Raw genomic sequence first — 14,922 nt, forward strand, 5'->3', positions numbered from 1 at the left:
ATTCTCCGTTTTTATCAATCTGACATAATGACGCAGTCAGCGAGGTCCAAAGTACCGGGCCCGAGTCCAATTCCGAAAAGAGTCCAAAATTTTCAAAAATGAGATTATGGTTGTTTTGGGTACAGTTAGTAGGTACGCATCAATTGCCATTCTACATTTTACCCCATTCGATGCCATGATGGTGAGGGGGTCCAAAGTCCCGGGTTCGAGTCAAACTTTGAAAAAAATACTTCAAAAAAATTTTTTTTTTATTCCAGTCGACTGTAAACAACCTTGAGATACTTTCAACAGACTTGAATCTAGAATTATCCCTCATTTTATTATGTATTTTTGACATTTTTTTGATTTTTTTACAGACTTGGAGTCAAAACCAGAATTCTCCAAAGTGGTATCGTGAATTACTGCTATGGAAAGACTTGAAAAAAATTTTTTTTTCGTCAATTCGATTGTTACCCAAAGCACTATTTATAGACGAGATTAGAAACCTGCTACTACTGATACCAACCTTCTAGCAGTTTTTTGTGTTTTTCTCAAAATGACGAAAAGTGGAGAATTCTGGGTTTGACTCTAAAGTACTCAGTTGTTGTACCTACTTATTAGTAATATGTAACTAATAACTAGTCCTTCTACTTACTAATTCATTGAAAAATCCAGATGTTTTTAAATTGTATTAATTTTTCAGTTTTACTATTCTTGACTAATTTTGAGGCTTATCTATTATTTGCATTGTTTCAGAACATGGAGCTCACGAAGTCAATTAGTGAAATTCTGCGATGAAAAAGTCATTTGCACTGGTATAATGTCGGTAAGTTATTTGCGTTGTATTAATGATATTTTTATTATGTTTGTAGATTCTCTGTTGATTAATTGAACCATGGGTCATTCCATGTCAATTCGACCAAAAAAATGTGATTTTGAAAGTTATGTCTTTAGATTTAGCTCAATTTTTTAAAAAAAATATGTACTCATCCCAATAAGTCAGAAACCCGCGATGAGTTTGATCCCAGCCCCCTCAGGGGGCGGGTAGGGGGCTTTCATTATTTTTACATTGTCTCGAGGTACTCAACTTCTGCGGCGCATTCCTCCAAATCTATGATAGTTTGATCCAAACTGATTTCACAGTTCGAGAAGGCTTTGCATTTTGAATTTTCTAAGAATTTTGAAAATTTCAAAAGTAGTAATCTGGAGCATGTGATACATCGAATTGTATGTTTTCGGTGACGCTGAATACGAATATTACGTCAGATTTTTGATTGGTCCCCATCCACGGCCCCCAACAACTTATTTGAACCCTTTGGGGGAGTTTCTGGGAGCCACGGGTGAGGTCAATTTGAAAAACTAAGGGGTCATTCCACGTCAATTGGACCAAGAAGTGGTAGGGGGGTTCGGCGATTTTTTTGAAATTTTCCCTGTGGAAAGACCTTCCGAAGGGATGACCAATGGCGCAAATCGCAGCCCTCTAGCCCATTTTTAAAGGCAGCCAGGGGGTGTCAAAGTTTTCAGTGAACCTAAAATATCGTCCATTTCAGCAGTGGATTACTCGATAACCGCGATACCTACCAAAATGGAACATTTTCCCATAGTTAGGGGTTTTGAAAGGCTTTTTGGTGATATGTATCATAAAAATCAGTGTTGCCACTTTTTTTCGTAGAAAAAATTAGCTCAAAAAGTTTCGAAACGTAGTTTTTATATCGTCCAGACTCTCAAAAATTCTGAAAAAAAAAATATTATGGACAACTTTTCATGCTGAACAACATATTAAAAAGTGGGGATGGTAACATGTTGCAAAGTTGATTTTAAAAAATTCAAAGTTTGCGAAAAAAAATGCGATTTTTCGATTTAAAACATGAAAAAAGGTTTTGATAGGTGAAGTTGACCTATTTGACCCCTCTTTTTACGTATCTGTTGAAAAAATTGAAAAACCCGTTCACTCAATGAAATGAACTCCTCACAAAAAAAAATCAAAATTGGAAAAGATTCAAAAAATGAACGAATTTTTATTTTTTTGTTGTGAGTGTAATTTTTATCAGCTGTTTCATGAAATACGTCAGAAAGAGGTCAAAATAAGACAACTGAATAAATTTAAACTTTTTTTGATGTTTGAAACTGAAAATTGAATTTTTTTGAATTTTGATTTTTTTGTGAGGAGTTCATTTCAACGAGTGAAAGAATTTTTTCAACTTTTTCAACAGATAAGTAAAAATAGGGATCAAATGGGTCAACTTCACCTATCAAAACTTTTTTTCATGTTTTAAATCAAAAAAATCACATTTTTTCGCAAACTTTAAATTTTTTGAAATCAATTTTGCAACATGTTAACATCTCAACTTTTTAATAAGTAAGTATGTTGTTCAGCATAAAAAGTTGTCCATAATATATTTTTTTCAGAATTTTTGAGAGTCGGAACGATATGAAAACTACGTTTCGAAACTTTTTGAGCTAATTTTTTCTACGAAAAAAAGTGGAAAGACTGATTTTTATATCACCAAAAAGCCTTGGGAAAGTGTTCCATTTTGGGCTGTGCATTTGATTCTACCTCTTCCGATTTTGTTTCTTTGGAATATTTTATGTGTTGCTGTCCAATTTATGGAATTTCCAGGTTTTATTGTAGGTTTTGTAATGAGAAATAACGATTGCAATCTAGGAAAATTCATTTAATTATTAGTATTCAATTAAAATAATAGTACAGACCATCTCTTGGTAGGAAAAAACCGACAAAAAGGAATATCAAGGATATGGTTTTCAGAACGACCATCACATCAATGGTATACAAGATAAATATACCTATATACTTAATATGTACATAGACCTTACACTTGATTAATCATTAGAAAATTTGGTGCAGTATTTTCTTTACCACGACTTATCCATCTAAATACACGATTCAGAATTTACTGTATTACTCTTCTCAAAAATTGAAAATGAGAAACTTACTTGTGGAGCTCAGAAAGAACTCATCAACTGAAGCAATTGGAAACATTCATTCAATTGTGTATGCTTTCGGCGAAACCTATTCGGTGATTTTTCATGTCGAATACAGAGTAGTATTTGCGAAGAAAAACAGCTCCCAAAACCCATTCAGATGTAGATGGAGTATTCGTTTCATCTAAACCAACTATGACGTCGTCATGCTGCAAAATACATTACAGAAGTTATCAATTAATCATATATGTAGGTAGATATTTCAAGAATTTATGATGGAAAAAACTCTTCACTTACATCTATTATAATATAATCTTGTCCTGTGAGGACATAATCTTCTCCACCAATTGTGAATGTTATGTTTGGCAGTTTGTGTAAGTTTGCTCTCGGGTCTGGTATCTGTAAACAAGTACTTTTCTATGAGAAAATCATTAGTGAGGACTTCGATTCTAGACTCGTTATCTAACCATTGAGAGGATTGATTCTATAGATCTTTTGATTGCATTAACGTGTTCTTCTGGTCCATGAATAAACGATGATCCAGTAGCAACTAAAGCTGTATTATTCGTGGCGATTATTTCAGTATATCTTTTGTCAGCGTAATCACTTGTAATTGAAACTCTGCTCAAATGAGAATGAAAAATTTTAAAAATAGTATGAAATATTTTCTGTAAGTTATATTAGGCAGAGAGATACCGACTTTTCTACGGGTATTGTCCATGAGAGGCTTGTGGAGCTTTTTTCCACTTCATTCACATATTTTAGTTTTCTGCGGTACCTGTATACATATGAACCGCATAACAGTAACTCGCCACCATTGTTCCTATACAATCATATAAACGTTTAGAATGATGGAATCATACATAAATGTACACATAATCATTTTTCCATCTTAAGTATGTACAACGTTGTGGTGTAATAATTATGTATTGTCATGAAATTCTGAACATACTTGGTTAAATAAAATGAAAATGTGGTGTCGTTGACTCCTCGTTGTTCACAATATTTTGATATTATGTTGATGGAATCCGTTTGTGGTTTGTAATTTAATCCTATGATCCCATCGTATGCTCTGCTCACGATTGGCCCAGACATGTCCGTGGGTTCAAGAAATCGTTCATTATTCATTTTATAGCCTCGTATCTGCAGTAAAAATTTGAACGAGAATGACAAAAATACCATCTTGCATATTTTTCTTGATTTTTTTGAAATTAGCAATGAATAGTCCTAATATTCTTTGCAGAAATGACCAAAAAACTTTGTTAGTAGCTAAAATTTCGAAAATTCTCGCTTTTGCCAAAATTACTATCCTAAGAAATCCTGGTTATGTTTTTTGCCTGAATTGTCTGCAACGTTCTGTTTTTCCCTAAATTGTTAAAAAAATCCCATTCATGTTAAAATTGTAGAGAAGTTCATTTTTTGTCAAAATTATAAAAAAAAACTCCCAACTGTTGTAAAAATTGTCAGAAAAAACTCCTGCTTTTATTTGCCAAAATGTTCAAAAAATCCTGTTGCAAAAAAATGGCAAAAATTTTTGCTTTTGCCAAAATTAACCTGAAAAAGTCCTTTTTTAAATCATTGTCAATTTATTTTGTATTTATCACAAAAAAAAACAAACAATTTTTTGCTAAAATAAGTTAATAAATTATTGTAAAAAAAAACTTTGCTTTTAACCAAAATTTTCAAATCTCTTGCTTTTTGTCAAAATTCTCAGCAAGTTCTGTTTTTGACGAAATATTGTTCGCAAAGACTTTTTTTTGACAAGTTCTTCAGAAAATTTTGTTTTATGCCAAAATGGTCAATAAAATCATGTTGTTAGTCGAAATGGTCTGAATGTACAGCTTTGGCAAAAATTGTCAAAAAGTCTCAACGTTTGTAAAAATTTCTCTAAAAAGTGCTACTCTTTCCATTTTTAAAATCAATCTTCGTAATTTTATATTTTTCCTCTCGATTTTCTTTTCTATTCATTTTTTCTAGTTCTCTTTAAAAATTGAAAAATTCTGACGCGATAAAAATGTACAATTTTATTGTAAATAAAAATGGTACGTCTTGTTTATCACATCTATAAGATAAGATACATACATAACGTACACTTTTTTCAGAATATTTGGTCTGGGTGTAAGGACCTTCAAAAATGCTAAAAAAATTGATTTTTCAAAAGATTTTTGGCTCTTGATGGGTCAATTTTGTTCAACATTTTTGTTCCTCTCCCTGTCAGGCTGTCAAGCCAAATTTGGATCAAGTTAGCCAATTTTTTTATGGTTTGTAATTTCCAATTCCTGTCGACACCCTGTGGGGGGCCGAGGGGGTTTGATCCACTCTCACGTAAATGTAAGTACTTACTGAAATCGTATCACGAGACCAAAATCCGTCAACAGATCCTGAACCATACCATAAGGTAGACGATTCGTCCTCTTTTTCATATTTTTGGTACGTTTCTGAGGAGTGGTGATCATATCGAGTACGATTTTCTGTAATGAGATTGCGCATTTATACGTTTTAGGCGATCGTATAAAAAATAATGTTTCGCATCATCACATCTTTGATCTTACGAGTACTAGGACATGCCGGACTATCACAACGAGTTGAATGAACCCACAACGAAGACGATCCCGTATCAAACTGAACATTCATCTGCGTTGGTGGCGTTCCAATTGAAATAGCTCCATAATATTCAATCTGAAAAATAATTTCGAGTTCGTAAATTTTTATTCACTACGATGGATTTTTCGAAGTTCCCTCGCGTCGTGCTTTTATGTACCTACTTTATTTTTGTAGTACGAGTATTTGAGCGGAATTATAAATCTGGACGATCCATTGAAAAATGCGCATAAGGATTTCGAATAGGTCCAATCTTGTGTTGTTGGAGGAAATCTTATCAATGGGAAAATACTGGAAAACGTGAGAAACGCACAAATCGATGTATTGTGAGACTTTTTTTTAAAAAAAACAAAAACTTCAATGGAGGGTGCTTGAAAGGGGTCCAGTAAAAAACAATTGATAACGATGGCTTACCCAAAATACTCTAATTCCGGAGTACAAGTAAGATGTACTGCGTGGTACGTCTTTATGTAAAATATAACCAATATAGCCGGTAAATATAATAACTTCATCATCGATTAATTTTTTGAAATCCGTCAGACACTCGGAGATACAAATGTATACTGCTATGTTCGACTATCTTGATTTGTTAATCCACTTTTTAAAACGGTCTTACATAAAGGTACGAGTACTGCGGAGCTCTGCCTTCGCGTCGCGATTCTGGTACTTTTAAGATCAAACCTTTACTTAGGTATAGGTACCCATTGTCCTTTCTGCTTTCTTCTTACCTGCTCTCCAGTGGTCCTGTTCTTCCTTCGTTTCTCTTTCTCTTCTCCTCCTCTCACGACGTACAAAAATAGCGGTACATATTGTACATTATAACCTTTTTAAGAAACGATAAAACGAAACGATGTATTTTTTCAATGATCTAAATGAGAAGCCAAGGTACACAGTGGGCCAGGGGAGCGAAAAACGCGCGCATGACCTGTTTTAATGATATAATGAGATTCTCCAAGTCCAAGAATCACCATTTCAAGGTACATATTTTTCATCGCAGAATTCAAATTTTTAGTCATTTTTTTCCATAACCCACTGAAGAAGGGGTAGTACACGCAGTTTGTGAAAAAATTGAAAATTTCGAGTGAGGTGTCAAAATCTTGAGGTTTTGAGCTGAAAAATTCAAAAATGTCCTTTTTTCATTTCGACCCACAGGGAAGGGGATAGTACTAGGAGATTTTGAAAAAAATCGAAAATTTCAAGTAAGGTGTCGAAATCTTGAGGTTTTGACCAGAAAAATTCAAAAATGAAGTTCTTTTTTCATTTCGACCTGCAGGGGAGGGGGTAGTACTCATAGATTTCGAAAAAAGTGAAAATTTCAAGTGTGGTGTCGAATTCTTGAGGTTTTGAGCTGAGAAACTCAAAAATGAAGTTCTTTTTTCATTTCGACCTGCAGGGGAGGGGGTAGTACTAGGAGATTTTGAAAAAATCGAAAATTTCAAGTAAGGTGTCGAAATCTTGAGGTTTTGACCTGAAAAATTCAAAAATGAAGTTCTTTTTTCATTTCGACCTGCAGGGGAGGGGGTAGTACTCATAGATTTCGAAAAAATTGAAAATTTCAAGTGTGGTGTCGAATTCTTGAGGTTTTGAGCTGAGAAACTCAAAAATGAAGTCCTTATTCCATTTTGAGCCACAAGATAGGGGTGCCATGTAAGAGATTTTGAAAAAAATTGAAAAATTTCAAGTGAGGTGTCAAAATCTTGGTTTTTTTGAGATAAAAAACTAAAAAATAGAACAATTTTCTGATTTTGACCCATAGAGAGCAGTACCGGGAATTGAGAATTTTGAGAAAAATTTATAAAATTTCCGAGTAGCGTATCAAAATTTAGATTTTTTGGTTAGAAAAACTCTAAAATACAGATATTTTTTCATTTTGATCCATTATGAGCAGGAGGTATTGAATGAAAATTTTTTATTAGGTTGTCACAATCTATGTTATTTGACTGAAAAATAGAATAGAATATTAATACCTATAAACATAGTACACATAAGTTGGTATGTACTCTCCTCCAGTTTTTAAATTTTAAACTCGTTGAGTTTCTTGGGATTTTGTCCAAATTTTGAATCTGCACAGAGTAGAGAAAGTTTTCGTAATTAATTTTTTCAAGATTTGGAGCTCAAACCCTTTTCAGAATTATTCAAGTGTTGAAGTTTTTTCAAAAACATCACTACGAAGAAAAAATGTCATCAAAATAATTTTCATTTGAATTGTTCAACTTCCAAGTTCGTTTGTAATTGGGTTTTAAAATTCGAAAAGCTTGAAACAGAAATTCCGTGCTGGTGAAAAATGGAAAATTAAAAAATAAACAGAAGTCCTGCTTTGCTTACAAAATATCTCAATTTTGCATTTCGGGAGCCATGGGTGAGGTCAATTTGAAAAACTGAGGCTTTATTCGTGTTCAGCGATATCGAAAACGTAGTATTTCATGTGTCACATGAATGAAACCATTTTTTTTTAGGTTACCACCATTGGGGAGGTGCCGGGGACCGAGGAAAATTTCGTTTATTCTTTGATATTGGTTCATAATGCGAAGTACCTTACTATTGCAGTATAGAAAATCTCATTCAGTTATTCATTATCCTCTCGAGCACTCATGGTTTATTGTGATGAGACAAATCAAGGATATGGTTTTCAGAACGACCACATCAATCTACAAAATCTTACAGATACTAAATATAAAAATACCTAATACATAAACCTATATCACAAAGTCTAATAATACCTTAAACCCTAAATTTCGGCGAATCCTATTCGGTGAAAGTACGTGTCGAATACAGTGTAGTACTTGCGAAGAAAAACTGCTCCCAAAACCCATTCAGATGGAGATGGAGTATTCGTTTTAGATAAACCGATTGTGACGTCGGCGTCGTCATACTGCAAGTTATAAATTAATCATGTAGGTAGGTAAATATTTCAAGAATTTATGATGGAAAAAACTCTTCACTTACTTCAGTTATATAATCTTGTGCTGTGAGTACATAATCTTCGCCGCCCATTGTGAATGTTATGTTTGGAAGTTGGTGTAAGTTTGATCTCGGGTCTTGCATCTGTAAACAAGCACTTTTCTGTGAGAAAATTATTATTAAGGACTGCAATTCTAGACTCGTTATCTAACCGTTGAGAGGATTGACTCTATAGATCTTTTAATTGCAGTAACGTGTTCCTCTGGCCCATGAATAAATGATGATCCGGTAGCAACTAAAGCTGTATTATTCGTGGCGATTATTTCAGTGTATCTTTTGTCGCCGTAACCACTCGTAATTGAAACTCTGTTCAAATAAGAATGAAAGATTTTAAGAATCGTACGAAATACTTCATGTAAGTTATATTGGGCAGATAGATACGGACTTTTCTACGGGTATTGTCCATGAGAGGCCTGTGGAACTTTTTACTTCGTTCACATATTTCATTTTTCCCTCGAGCTGGTAGTTGTAGTCATATTTATCTGAACCGCATAACCATAACTCGCCACCATTCTCATCTGACTCGTTTCTAAAAGTTTAGAATGATGGAATTATACATAAATAATCATTTTTCCGTCTTAAGTACGATGATTGTTGTGGTATAATGTATTGTTATGAAATTCTGTACATACTTGGTTAAATAAAAAGAAAATCCATTGCCGTGCATTTCTTGTTCTTCGCAATATTTTGACAAAATGTTGAATGAATCCCTCTCTGGGTTGTAATTTAATCCCATGATCCCATCGTATGCTCCGTTCGAGATTTGCTCAGACATGTCCGTGGGTTCAAGAAAGCGTTGATTATTCACTTTGTAGCCATTCATCTGCAACAATAAAAAGTTGAATGAGATGGACAATAATTGACAAGTTTTTGGGTATTTTTCTCAATTTTTTTGAAATTGGCAAAAATTACTAATAAATTGGCACTGCTGCGTTCGAAATTTTCTCCCCAGTTTCAAGAATTACCTACATCTTTCATTTTTCTGGCATACTTAATTAGTGCAAAATATTAATTTGTCGAGATGAAATTTTCAAAATACAAATTTATTCAAAAATAAGTGATTTGCGAATTCGAATTTTCAATCGCTCAGTAGAATATTGTAGGTAAGTGGTCTCGGATTTTGACGAAAATGGCATTGATCGATGCAGAATCACAAATATGTACTTTCATTTGCAACTGGGTCATTTCTCCCTAAACAAATTGGGTAAAAATTAGAGCGAAAAAACCTGCATTTTTTCGAAAACGACCTTCTTGTAGGGCCCATATTTCTTCTCCAGAAGCACCTCTGGTGCTAAAAAAGTTTTGAGTGGCTTTCAACTTATAACATGAAGGTCTCTGCCGGATTTGATCAAAACCTGACAACTTTTTTATGCGGTAGGGTGTCTACACTCTACAGGTAGTAAAAGTAGTGAAAAAATATTGAGCGTTTTCGCAATTACCCTGGAACAAAATCGATTTGGGGTAGTCACAAACACAAAATTTTTTCATTTTTGTAGTCATCCTACATACATTTTTTTTTGCCCTAAACAACTTAAAAATCGGTCGACATTACAAAAAAAAAAAGAAAGAAAGAAAGAAAGAAACCTTTACAGTTCACGATTATTTTTAAAAATCAGATCATTTGTAGAGGTCATCAAACGACGCGATGACGAATGATGCAAACCGGACATGTTTTCTATTTTTTGTGGCTCAGCTATGGGGCTTCAAATTCTCCAAAATGGCCTAAAATGGAAAAGGACGAGTATCGATAAGACCATTTTTTGGCCCCAGACAGTTATCGACTGAACCACTCTTAAACTGTTGTAATAAATGCCCCAAATACGAATCCGTGGTTAGTTGACCCAAAATGACCATTTTTTGGGGTCCAGGGGTCCCCAAAGTTGCGAATAAAAAATAATTTTAGGAACCACTGAGTATTATTTTCAAAAACTTTTTTAGCATAAAATGTCTTGTTTGAACTCCATAAACGTTATGCGAGGAGATTTTTTTTATTTTCGCCCCTTGGGGGCAGAAATGGAAGGGTTTCAAATTTTTGAAAATTTTGGAATCACCATTTTGGACCTACCCCTTCGAACCCCGCTAAAAAGCTTTTTAAAGTTTATTAGGATCTTAAAGACCTCTATCCTACCAAGTTTTGAGCTCAATAAAAATTTTCGCTGGTACTCAAAAATCCAATTTTCCAATTTTTCGTAATTTCGATATTTTGGGAACCCCTGGAAAACTAGAAACCTGCAATTTGCGCCAAACGTAACGTTTTGAAGTATATATTCAATAACCTGGATGAAAAAGTTATTAAGCTCCCTGTATATTTGTAATTTTGAACACTTTTTTTAGAGCCCCCCAATTTGGGCACCCCTTAAAAAAGCAAATATGCATATTTTTTCAAATAAATTGAAGAATTTACATTTGAAACACACTAGCAAGAGCTCGATAATTTTTCACTAGATTTTACCAGTAATTTTCAAAATTGAGCTATTTTGGGCCAAATTCTGAGATTTTACTTCGCTGAAAACATGAAAACGTGATTTTAACGTTTTTTCGAAGAGTAAAATCTCAGAATTTGACCCAAAATAGCTCAATTTCGAAAAAATCTAGTGAAAAATTTTCGAGCTCTTGCTAGTGTGTTCCAAATGTGAATTCTTCATTTTATTTGAAAAAATATGCATAATCGCCTTTTTTAGGGGTGTCTAAAGTGGGAGGCTCCAAAAAAAGGGTTCAAAATTACGAACATACACAGAGCTTAATTAAACTTTTTCACCTAGGTAATTGAATATATGCCTCAAAACGTTACGTTTGGCGCAAATCGCAGGTTTCTAGCTATCCAGGGGTTCCCAAAAAATCCAAATTACAAAAAATTGGAAATTTGGATTTTTGAGTACCAGCGCAAAATTCTATTAAGCTCAAAATTTGGTAGGATGGAGGTCTTCCAGATACTAATAAACTGTAAAACGCTTTTTAGCGGGGTTCAAAGGGGTAGGTTCTAAATGGTGGTTCCAAAATTTTTCAATTATTAAAACTCCCCCAATTTCTGCCCTCGAGGGTCGAAAATGGAAAAATTGCCTCGTATAATATTTGACGGGTTCAAACAGGTATTTTACGTTGAAAAAGTTTTTGAAAATAATACTCAGTGGTTCCAAAAATTATTTTTTTATTCAGCATGGATTCGTATTTGGGGAATTTATTACAACAATTCAAGAGTGGTTCAGTCGATAACTGTATGGGGCCAAAAAATGGCCTTATCGATACTCCTCCTTTCAGTTGCAAATTGCTCCGGTTGTACGTGGTATAGAATTTTGAACTTTTTTAAAAATATAGTACTTCAAGAGGGTAACTGACAAATGGTGTCAAAATCAGTGTTGCCACTTTCACAAAACTAAAAAAATATAACCACGATGTCCACGAGTTGGAATTCTAAAAAATTCTAAGTTTTAGTCCTTTTTATGTAGAATAACGGATCAAGAAATCGGACAGACATTTTTTTTCATTTTTGAGAAAAAAAATTACAATTTTGGTACTTCTTACAAAAATATGTATACCTGTACCATCAGAAACCCGAATAATATTTTTTTTACATTTGTTGAGATATTTTACCAGTGTTCAGACGTAAACAAACATGTGAAAAAATCCCCCTCCCCCCTCAATTCGAATCGATTTTAAATTGATGAAAATTTATACTCCAATGTATAAAATTGAAAATCCCAAAATGGAAAAATTGATGGGTGGGGGCTACAAATATTTTGAAAGATGGTGATTTTTTTCCAAAGGTGATGAAAAAGGTGGTGATTTTCAGCCAAAAAATTCCTGTAGGCATCCTGTTGAGGGGGGGGGATGATCTATCCTCATGTACATAAATGTAAGTACTTACTGAAATCGTATCACGAGACCAAATTCCGTTTACAGATCCTGAACCATACCATAAGGTAGACGATTCGTTCTCTTTTTCATATTTTTGGTACGTTTCTGAGGAGTTGTGATCATAATATCGAGTACGATTTTCTGTAATGAAATTGCGCATTTATAGGTTTTTTCTAGACGATTGTACATATAAAAAATAATGTTTCGCATCATCACAGCTTACTTGGGCATGCCGGACTATCACAAAGAGTTGAATGCACCCACAACGAAGACGATCCTGTATCAAACTGAACATTCATCTGCACTGGTGGCGTTCCAATTGAAATAGCTCCGTAATATGCATTCTGAAAAATAATTTCGAGCTTGTAATTTTTATGCGCTGCGATTTATTTTGCGGGTGGAGGATTTTTCAAATTTCCCCCGCGTCGTCGTGCTTTTATGTATGTACCTAGACCTACTTCATTTTTGTTGTATTTGAGAGGAATTTTGAATTTGTCTGGACTAATGTAATATCTGCAACGGATTTCCGGGGCGGGTAACGGGCCTTTTATTGGAAAAAGTGTCCATGGGATCCTGGAAAAATAAAGAATTTGAATTACTTATCTATGAATTGGTGAGAAGCAGAGTCACGAGGTCACGATGTAGCGTGAAAATACAGAGCGGGATCATCGAACTCCCAAAAACTTGATGACTATAAAAGTTGTCTGATCAGAAAAATGAGATTCTACTCGTATTATATGTATCACTTCAACACTTTTGAAAACTTTTTTTTTAGCATCAACTTCAGTAGAGGGTGTTTGAAAGGGGTTCAGTAATAAAAAAAATTGATAACGCTGGCTTACATAATTTCTGGATTACAAATAAAATATTGTCTTGCGTGGTACGTCTTTATGAAAAATATAGCCAATATAGCCAGTAAATGTAATAACTTCATGATCGAATTATTTTTTGCAATCCGTCAAACACTCTAAGATACAAAATGTATACTGATTATCTTGATTTGTTAATTCACTTTTCAAACTGTCGTACATAACGGTACTGCGGAGCTCGTGCCTTCGCGTCGCGATTCCGTTACTTTTGAGAATCAAGCCTTTACTTTGGAACCTACCCGTTGTCCTTTCTGCTTTCTTCAAACCTGTTTTCCAGTGGTCCTGTTCTGCCTTCGTTTCTTTGTCTCTTCTCCTCCTCTCACGACGTACAGAAATAGCGGTACATTGTACATTATAACCTTTTTAAGAAACGATAAAACGAAACGATCTATTTTTTCAATGATCTAAATGAGAAGCCCTCTAGCACTTTAATACTGTTTAGTGTTTATAGGCGACAGTGCAGTTTGTTCGTAAAACAAGCATGCCTACCTAACAAGGGAACCTCTTGAGGTGTCCGCCTCCGATTTGAACGGAAGCGCGATTTTTGGAAAGATCATGTTCTAAACCCCCAAATCCAAATTTTCAGCAGCCCAAGTTCATTTTTCGATTTTTGGCGAATTTTTGAAAATCCAAAATTGACTATTTCGGTTATTTATGCTTTTTTTAAAAAAAAGTACGTACTTGATCATTAAAAATGTTCAAAATAAGTCCCACAACTGATATTAACCACCTAAATCCAAATTTCGCCATTTCCAGTCATTCTGGAGCCTCCAGCGCTATTTTCAATTTCTCCAGAATTATCTATTAATTTGGTTCAGAAGGCGTGAATATGAAATTGGGCAGCTAAAAATCGAGTTGTGTGCTATACTCGATCTGTTTAACAAGTTTATCCTCATTTGAGTCGGTTTTGTGAGGGACACTTCAAGAGTGGTTTTTCGACCAGTTTTTTTCAAATAAAAAATCCAAAAAAATCAAAAGTTTCCCGTTTGCGAGGAAATTTTTGAAATTTGCGCGAATCGCAGTATTTTTGTCATGAACGAACCCCACGAGTGCGAATCTCGCCAATTCCAGCCATTCCGGAGCCTCCAGAACCATTTTTTAATTTCTCCAGCATTTTTAATTTGCTCCAGAAGGCGTTAATATGATGTTGGGCAGCTAAAAATCGAGTTGTGTGTTGTACTCGACCTGTTTAACGAATTTATTCACATTTGCGCCGATTCTGGAGGGGTCACCTCAAGAGTGGTTTTTTGACCAACATTTTTTTCAAAATAAAAATATCTAAACATCAAAAATTTTCTCACAAACAGGAAATTTTAGGAATTTGCGCGAATCGCTGTATTTCGTCATTAATTAAGACCACGGGGGTGAATCTCCCCATTTCCAGTCTTTCTGGAGTCCCTGGAGAAATTGAAAAATTGCGCTGGAGGCTCCAGAATTGCTGGAAATGGCGACATTCGCCCTCGTGGGGTTAGTTCATGACAAAATACTGCGATTCGCACAAATTTTGAAAATTTTCTCGTAAACGGGAAATTTTTGGTTTTTGTATGTATATTTTTATTTTGAAAAAAAGCTGGTCAAAAAACCACTCTTGAGGTCTCCTCCAGAATCGGCTGAAATGTGGATAAATTCGTTAAACAGGTCGAGTATGACACACAACTCGATTTTCAGCTGCCCAGCAACTTCATATTCACGTCTTCTGGAGCAAATTTAAAAT

At 34.5% G+C, this 14,922-nt stretch overlaps 3 protein-coding genes across 3 annotated transcripts in view; 1 reads left to right on the forward strand and 2 right to left on the reverse strand.

Moving 5' to 3' along the window:
• LOC135835893 (uncharacterized) overlaps positions 1–14,922 on the forward strand; it is a 180,979-nt gene that overhangs the window by 140,695 nt on the left and 25,362 nt on the right. Inside the window, exon 8 of the mRNA XM_065350391.1 lies at positions 736–805. The gene's annotated coding sequence lies outside the window, so the exon portion shown is untranslated. The remainder of the gene's footprint in view (positions 1–735; positions 806–14,922) is intronic.
• LOC135835647 (pepsin-2B-like) lies at positions 2,634–6,275 on the reverse strand. Its single transcript, XM_065350009.1, has 9 exons — positions 5,938–6,275; positions 5,688–5,814; positions 5,475–5,601; positions 5,266–5,393; positions 3,875–4,065; positions 3,623–3,745; positions 3,390–3,543; positions 3,220–3,321; positions 2,634–3,131 (listed from the first exon to the last, which is right to left on the reverse strand). The coding sequence occupies exons 1-9, from the start codon at positions 6,036–6,038 to the stop codon at positions 2,985–2,987; spliced, it is 1,200 nt and encodes a 399-aa protein (XP_065206081.1). The 5' UTR covers positions 6,039–6,275; the 3' UTR covers positions 2,634–2,984.
• LOC135835685 (cathepsin D-like) lies at positions 8,100–13,403 on the reverse strand. The gene is made up of 9 exons (XM_065350070.1): positions 13,182–13,403; positions 12,798–12,912; positions 12,563–12,683; positions 12,350–12,480; positions 9,117–9,307; positions 8,870–9,013; positions 8,637–8,790; positions 8,470–8,568; positions 8,100–8,395 (listed from the first exon to the last, which is right to left on the reverse strand). The coding sequence occupies exons 1-9, from the start codon at positions 13,271–13,273 to the stop codon at positions 8,252–8,254; spliced, it is 1,191 nt and encodes a 396-aa protein (XP_065206142.1). The 5' UTR covers positions 13,274–13,403; the 3' UTR covers positions 8,100–8,251.

This window comes from Planococcus citri, chromosome 1 (genome assembly GCF_950023065.1).
Source record: "Planococcus citri chromosome 1, ihPlaCitr1.1, whole genome shotgun sequence".
Lineage (NCBI taxonomy): Eukaryota > Metazoa > Arthropoda > Insecta > Hemiptera > Pseudococcidae > Planococcus > Planococcus citri.

What these genes read in the sequence shown, in the direction of transcription:
- LOC135835647 (XM_065350009.1), bottom strand. Translation starts at nt 6,038, where the DNA reads ATGATGAAGTTATTATATTTACCGGCTATATTGGTTATATTTTACATA. An exon ending in GGTCTCGTGATACGATTTCA is followed by an intron (nt 4,066 to 5,265) that starts GTAAGTACTTAC and finishes TTTTTACTGCAG; the next exon opens with ATACGAGGCTATAAAATGAA. An exon ending in TAGAATCAATCCTCTCAATG is followed by an intron (nt 3,322 to 3,389) that starts GTTAGATAACGA and finishes ACTTGTTTACAG; the next exon opens with ATACCAGACCCGAGAGCAAA.
- LOC135835685 (XM_065350070.1), bottom strand. Translation starts at nt 13,273, where the DNA reads ATGAAGTTATTACATTTACTGGCTATATTGGCTATATTTTTCATAAAG. An exon ending in TGATAGTCCGGCATGCCCAA is followed by an intron (nt 12,481 to 12,562) that starts GTAAGCTGTGAT and finishes ATTTCATTACAG; the next exon opens with AAAATCGTACTCGATATTAT. An exon ending in TTTTCTTTTTATTTAACCAA is followed by an intron (nt 9,014 to 9,116) that starts GTATGTACAGAA and finishes CTAAACTTTTAG; the next exon opens with AAACGAGTCAGATGAGAATG.